Source organism: Loa loa, assembly GCF_000183805.2.
Source record: "Loa loa unplaced genomic scaffold supercont3.879, whole genome shotgun sequence".
Lineage (NCBI taxonomy): Eukaryota > Metazoa > Nematoda > Chromadorea > Rhabditida > Onchocercidae > Loa > Loa loa.
The window spans coordinates 1-6,845 of NW_018109059.1; the positions used below are offsets into that span (position 1 = coordinate 1).

Below are 6,845 nucleotides of genomic sequence, written 5' to 3' on the forward strand. Positions count from 1 at the left end.
CGAACTAACCAAAGACGACAAGTTCGACAATGGTAATCAAACCAGTAATAGAACATTCGAGACGAAATAACAGGGAAACTTTGCTTTTTTGCAAAGAGGTTGAGGTAATTAATTTGGATATGCAAGAGGCTTCAAATAAAGTCGTAGTTTTATTCAATAGTGGTGCTCAAGTAACTTGTATATCAAAGAAACTAGCAAAGAGATTAAACCAAGAAGATATTGATCACGAGCAAGTGAAGTCTGCAACATTCGGTAACAGGAGACCTCAACAATCCATTACAGCCAAAGTACGAATTGGAATAAAAACTATTGAAGCAGATATCATTACCTATGGTAGCTACAGTAGTCAACTATTTAACAAGTAAGCTAAGAGTAATATTTATAAACCAAGGTGATGTATCAGAAATTTCAACTCAATTCCCATTAAAAGAAGAAAATAGCAATTGGAAACAACCTAAGTTAGAGTCGACCACTTCTTCAAGTTTATCCCGTTAGAAAAAACCCAAACTACAAGTTCAGGGTTTTCTTTAATCTCGGCTCATAGACAAAGAAATTTTGATTATGAGTGTGGTTTGTTTCATAAAAAAAGGGGAAAGGATGTGAACAAAGAAAAATGCATGAGACAATGAATTTGAGGAATGTAAAATTGGTTGAATGATTCATAACATTGTTACAATTTGTGTGATTGATTTGTACATTGGTTTATTTAATCATTTTATTTCATTTAGAGTTTCGCGATATTCGAAGTTCGTGACAACGAATGCATAAGCTTCCCTAAAGATAGTTTCTAAAACTTAAATTAGAATTAGAATAAGTTACATAAGAGCAATAATGGAAAAAAATAAATAAATAAAATAAAAATTAAAAAATAAAATAAAATTGGAAGAGTATGTGGAAGACGCGAAACAGTATGCGAGAAGTATGTGAAGGACTAAGTTATTCAAAACATACCCAAAATATACCATTGTTTTCGATCAATACACTCTCATTTGATATGTTATTTATTGTTATAAAAAATATTCTTGATTCGTATCTGCTATCGATGTAGAAAATTTGCTGGGAACATTAATATCAAAAATTTTATAATTTTAGGATAAAATACAGATAGGAAATATGAGGGACATTATGCTACAGTAAATAAACATTATATCAGTAGATTGCTCTTCTGTTAAATTTACAATGGAAGAAATCATTCTATCCACTAACCCACCAGAAAATTTCACTTGAAAGACTTAGAAAAGAAATCAAAAGATGAAATACAAATACGCATTTTAGCATTATTCACACATTATATTAACCAGAAAATGGTAAGAAAAACAAAAAAAAAAACAATTGTACCATTCAGAATACGCAGGAAGATTGTCGGTGGGAATCATATCAATTGTCTTTTTTATTACTATCAGTACACATACCGCAATCATCAGCTTTTTGGACATCTTCGCCTTGAACATCAGGAGCTTTGTCTGCTGCAGCAGCAACATTTTGAGCAGGAGCTGAAGGGACTGGACATGTGGGATATAATACTGCATCAAATGTTGTCCTCCATGATTCAGGCAATAATCGGAATACGACCGGTTGGATAAATTTGATGTATATCGCCAAAAGTATGGGTAGTAATATGCATGGCACACAAACCATTTCTTCCGAATTACAAATTCCCCGTCTTCTTATAACTATAAAGTGAAAAAGAAAAAATAAACGCTTGATAAGTCCAGGAGCTAATTTTTCAATTAGAAATACAAAAATTATAGAACTCTTCGCATAACCCTCAATCGTAATTTTGCAATTTAAAAAAAAAAAGGAAAAAAAGGAAAATTCCCGGTGAAGCATCTCAATTATTGAGTTCATAGCAAATGTAAATGTGAAAGAATTGATGAGATATATAAAGCACACAATCTTTCTTTCAAACATAGAGATATATAAAGCACACAAGCTTTCTTTCAAACATAGTTAATGCTGCAGTAAAATGAAAGCAAATTGAAACAAACTTTATTATATAAATAATACGAAACGAAATCCATCGGTGGACAACACAAAATTTTCTATAAACTGTTACAATTTTCGCCTTTTAAAAACAGCAACAAAAAATCCATTAGTTAAGTCAATTTCCGGTAATGCTCGCAGACATTTATCACCAAATGAATAGTTTGCTCTTCCACGATGTGGCCATTCTGGCATTGCCTTTATCAGTTTAAACTGTGTCCGCAAAAATTCATCGTTAAGGATCTGAAAAACGCATCATAATTACATCCTATATTCTTCATTTTTAATATAAGACGATAAGCTTTTGTTTCTTAACAGATAACACAAATAAATAAAACGAGCAAATGATCAAATAAAAAGAACTACTGAAAGGAGAATTTCCTTTTACCATAATGCACAACATTAAAAACTTTTTAGAGAAACGAGATTCCCCTATTCAAATGTGTTTATAGTTCCCTCTTTTAGAAAAAAACTCTACTTACGGAGCTGAACCGAAATGAGCAAAATGATTGGCTACCTCTTCGATAACTTGCTCGTTTTCTTCCTCATATATTGAGCATGTTGAATAAACGATTTTCTTCAAATTTGGCAGTCCCAATGCGTGTTTCAGAAGCATAGCCTAAAACTGGAAAATTATGCCCAGATGTCCAAATCTTCATAAATGAACACATGAGATGATAACAGAGATGAGGAAGATTACTCAAATGAATTTTAGAGACCTGACTGGGACTACTGCATGAAATTATTACATCTTCAACTTGAAGATCTATTAAAATGTAACATGATGAGAGAACATCTTATGCACCACAATGGATAAAACCAAATAAGCAAAGTCCCGAAACTACAGTCATAAAGACCCGATAAAATTTATAAAGGTATAATCAAAGATATAATCACGAGTGAGGTCTGATAACGATCTACCTGCAAATTTGATAAAGATTGCAAGCGGCTGGTATTTATCCTTTCTTCCCCATTAATTAGTTGATCCATACGTTTCACAATTCCTGATCCACTACACGGCGGATCTAATAAAGCATACCGCACCTTTCAATGAATTTATATTAGAAGTGAAGTAATCAGAAAATGGTTAGTCGTGTAGCGAATAAAAATTTATTGGCCAGAATCATAAGCCTCTAAGAGAAAATTAATAAAGGATCGCAACCGATAACTTATCCGCAAGTGGAAGTCTTTCTGCATTACTAAGTAATATGGTGCACATGCAGTGAAAAATATAATGAAACGTAACAAATTGTAGCATGACTTGATTACCATCCCATAATATGATGAAAATAAGAAAAGTTTTATTGCTCAAGTGAATTCAATATAAGAAATCAAGAAATCAAACGTACCTTATCAAACCTCTTACTTGTTACATCAGTACGAAGAAAATCCCCACAGCATGTGCTAACATTGATTGCTCCAGCTTTATCGACCATTGTACATAACGTTTTAACTCGATCACTTGCCCTGTCGATTGCCCAAATCTTGCTGAAAGCAGAGTATCGTCTATCAAGTGAACGCTTATCTGCAATTCATCGATATGAATATAAGTCTACTTGACTAAACCTACAACTAAAGCACAAAAGACCCTCACCCTTCATTTTGGACCAATGCTGCAAGATGTGTAGTCTTCATGCCAGGTGCTGCACAGATATCAAAAATATATGTTCCTGCTTTTGGATTCAAAACCAGACTTGATAAACAGCTCGCCTAAATATGTATAATTTACTGGTTTTGAATGACCAGTATTTGCAGAAAATTGAATTGAGGTAATTAACCATGGGGCGTAAATGATAAAGACTTAATAATAAGAGAGGAAAAACACAGTCAAGTTCTAGAATTATTAAAATATTCGTAGTTAAATTGAGCAGCTTGGTTCAGAGTGTTTTATCAACTAGATATACTGAAATTAATTTCTAAGCGATCTTTAAGAGCATTAATATATTTCCAAGTGAATAGATCAGCTTCACTGATAAAAACAAACTGATGGAACACACCGAAAATTATAGTAAACAGATCGTGCAAACCATAATACTTCTGATAAATTTTAAAATAAAATAAAAAACCTTGTCCTGCAATAACAAATATCCATCTATAACCATCCAATGTTGGTGCAAATCAGCATTCGCAGGAAAGAGAAGCAATTCATTAACATGACAATCAATGTAAACTTGATTTTTCAACATCGAACTAACAGCAATCTTGTACCAGTCATCATCTTCCTGAGGTTCCAAACTCGAAATACTCCATCCTTCATCTTGCAAAGCTATAACAGTTTGCTAAATTGAAACCGATATTAAGATCTGAATATCCATGTAAAAAAAAATTACCTTGCAGTGCTTCATCAAAAGACCATTTTAGGGTGTTCACTCTTGCATATCTCGGATTTTCCACGACTGCTGAAAGTTGTGCAACATGTCCTTTCGCTTCTTCAATCATATCTTTCATGGTTTCCAACTTGAAAAATTACAGACATTATTAAGCAAAATCAATTTTTCATATGAAATTTACACAACAAAGAAAACTCTGGAAGGAAAATTAAGGGACATTGTACAGTAAGAATGAAATAAAATACTATTCTTACTATGTGTTCATTCGATGCTACAAACGGTTAGAAAGGTTTTATATGCATTACCAAGTACATCATTTGTAGAAACGACTGACCAAAAATGTAACCGTCAAACGTTAAGAAGGCCAACAAAGCCGTTCATATTACTTTTAGGTGTTTAATCGGCACTGATATAATCTTTATATATTAAGGAAAACTTGATCATGTAAGCTGCAGGATGAAACTTGTTGCTCGTCGCGTCTGTGGTGAAGAATCTGATAATATTCAAGAAATAAAGAGAAAAAGGAAAATAAAATGAATCGACTTACTTGTTCATCAATATAGGCTGCACGTTTCAAAATAGCATTAGAATATGCTTTCTTAGCTTTGTTCAATCCTTGACCAAAAATGTGATCATACAATAACACATAGAGCAAGTAACGATCAAAATGCAATTTCGTTAGCAAATCATGAAATTCTTTGCCTTCCAATATTCTTTCTAAGCAGTTTCGAAAACGTAACGTCTCACAGCATAAGCGTAATAATTGCTTCTTGTTCTAAGATAGTTAGTTTTAAATTCAAAAAATATAATAAGAAAAAAGATTTACATGATCGTAAAATAAACTAATAAGCTAAACACACCTTAAAGTTACTTGCGTAAACTGCAGTTCGAACATTTTTCTCCTTGTTTAAAGCCTTTTGTATAACTTTTCCCGCTTCACTATATAAATCGAACATTGCAAAAATGCAATGTATTCAGTATTCCAGCACCAATGTTACAGTTGCACACCTGTATTAACAATACTTGACTTCATCTATTATTCAATCTCTAATGTTACGCATTAATTGTCGATATACCTTTTATCGGTATTTATGCTAATTAAAACTTCTCGCGTTAATCATCATGATTCGCTTTATTCATAAAAAGTTTTGTAGGAATGTTAGAAATAGGCCGTGATTTATTTACTACATAATGTTAACACAACATAAATTAAGCATGGGCTTTACACTACCGTTATTATACAGTATTAATACGATATAAATTATCAAGTATTTAAACTGATACCTCACTTTCATAAAAAAAGAAAAAAAAAGCTCTACAGTACCCCAGGAGTAATTTGAACCGTACATTAACCCCATATACTGTATATCACCATACTGTTACGAGTCTAAGCAAGAATCGTTGCACCCCAAGATTTATAAAAACCGTCGCATCGTTAGTATATGCAACAATTAATGAAATAATTTAGTAACGAATGGGATTAATCAGTAATAATGTGCGAAAGATATGATTGATGAATGTGGTAAATGCTGGTAATTAATACTAGTTTTTGATACAGCAACAAATTACTGAAATTAATTAGTTAACGTGACTGTACGTGATTGATTACGTACGTCTTATCAATTTATCACTCGTGATGTAGATTAAATTTATTCAGCAAAAAAAAAAAGAGAAATTAAATTTAAAATCCGTCTTTTTTCCCCATAATTTTACCACATTTTGTGAAATATTTTCATTGAATGGCACTTTTATAAAGTCTGAATATTTTTCGATTGAATGTTATTTGTTTTGTTTTTTTTTTCTTGTGTATTCCTATTTTTTTTTTTTTTCATTAAAGAAACGAGATAATTCGAATGGAATTAATGCCGGAATTAATTAAATTAAATTAAATTTTAACTCCTTCCTTTCATTTTCTCTTCTATAATATTTTGTAATTTCTTTCGATATTTTATGACTACAATAAAATTGATGATATTTTTAAATTCAATTTCAATATTGCCAAAGGCTAAACAATAATTAATTAATCATATTACTGTATCTTGTAGTGATCATGTATTGCACTTCTAACCGGATTGTTCATTATTGAGATATTGGTGTAATTCCGGAGTCTAATGTTAAATATTCTCATCACATAAAGTTTTCATCCTTTTCTTTCACTAAATTTTTATTTTTTCTTATTGCATTCTTTTTTTTATTTGCATTTTATTGATTGACAAAAATTTAAGTTTGTTGACTTTCTTGAAATTGATTAATTATGAATTATTAATGATTCTATGGAATGTTAATTAATTTAAAGCAAATCTTCAATGAATATTAATTAATGTATTTTGTTTTTTTTTTTTGTGCTTGCAAAATTTTTTGATCATATTTTATACACGATTTTAATCTATTTTGCTCAAAATTTTTGTTATTTTTGTTTTTTTCTTTTTTTGCCAAACTACCAAAGGTCAAATTTTAAAAATTAGATTAAAATAACAATTTTTATATTTGTTGTTAATTATTGTGACTATAAATAATCGTTATAATTGTTGA

At 30.9% G+C, this 6,845-nt stretch overlaps 3 protein-coding genes across 3 annotated transcripts; 1 reads left to right on the top strand and 2 right to left on the bottom strand.

The window, feature by feature from the left end:
- Positions 1-29: 29 nt before the first annotated feature.
- On the top strand, positions 30-365 carry LOAG_19001 (hypothetical protein; the record flags this gene model as incomplete). The annotated part of the gene is made up of 1 exon (XM_020451660.1): positions 30-365. One exon carries the CDS (start codon positions 30-32, stop codon positions 363-365), a length of 336 nt encoding a protein of 111 aa, XP_020304539.1.
- A 940-nt stretch (positions 366-1,305) lies between these two features.
- On the bottom strand, positions 1,306-1,683 carry LOAG_11362 (hypothetical protein). The gene has a single exon (XM_003146883.2). The coding sequence runs from the start codon at positions 1,636-1,638 to the stop codon at positions 1,378-1,380; it is 261 nt and encodes an 86-aa protein (XP_003146931.1). The 5' UTR covers positions 1,639-1,683; the 3' UTR covers positions 1,306-1,377.
- Positions 1,684-2,006: 323 nt separating this feature from the next.
- On the bottom strand, positions 2,007-5,323 carry LOAG_11363 (hypothetical protein). Its single transcript, XM_003146884.2, has 9 exons — positions 5,174-5,323; positions 4,861-5,088; positions 4,314-4,440; positions 4,050-4,249; positions 3,578-3,693; positions 3,333-3,471; positions 2,905-3,027; positions 2,501-2,602; positions 2,007-2,226 (listed from the first exon to the last, which is right to left on the bottom strand). Exons 1-9 carry the CDS (start codon positions 5,267-5,269, stop codon positions 2,053-2,055), a joined length of 1,305 nt encoding a protein of 434 aa, XP_003146932.1. The 5' UTR covers positions 5,270-5,323; the 3' UTR covers positions 2,007-2,052.
- Positions 5,324-6,845: the final 1,522 nt, after the last annotated feature.

Bases quoted from the DNA above. Each gene is read 5' to 3' on its own strand.
- LOAG_11362 (XM_003146883.2), bottom strand. From the start codon at position 1,638: ATGGTTTGTGTGCCATGCATATTACTACCCATACTTTTGGCGATATAC.
- LOAG_11363 (XM_003146884.2), bottom strand. From the start codon at position 5,269: ATGTTCGATTTATATAGTGAAGCGGGAAAAGTTATACAAAAGGCTTTA. The intron at 3,694-4,049 runs GTTTTTTATTTT...ATACATATTTAG, and splicing joins ATTTGTTATTGCAGGACAAG to GCGAGCTGTTTATCAAGTCT. The intron at 3,028-3,332 runs GTACGTTTGATT...ATTCATTGAAAG, and splicing joins CAAGTAAGAGGTTTGATAAG to GTGCGGTATGCTTTATTAGA.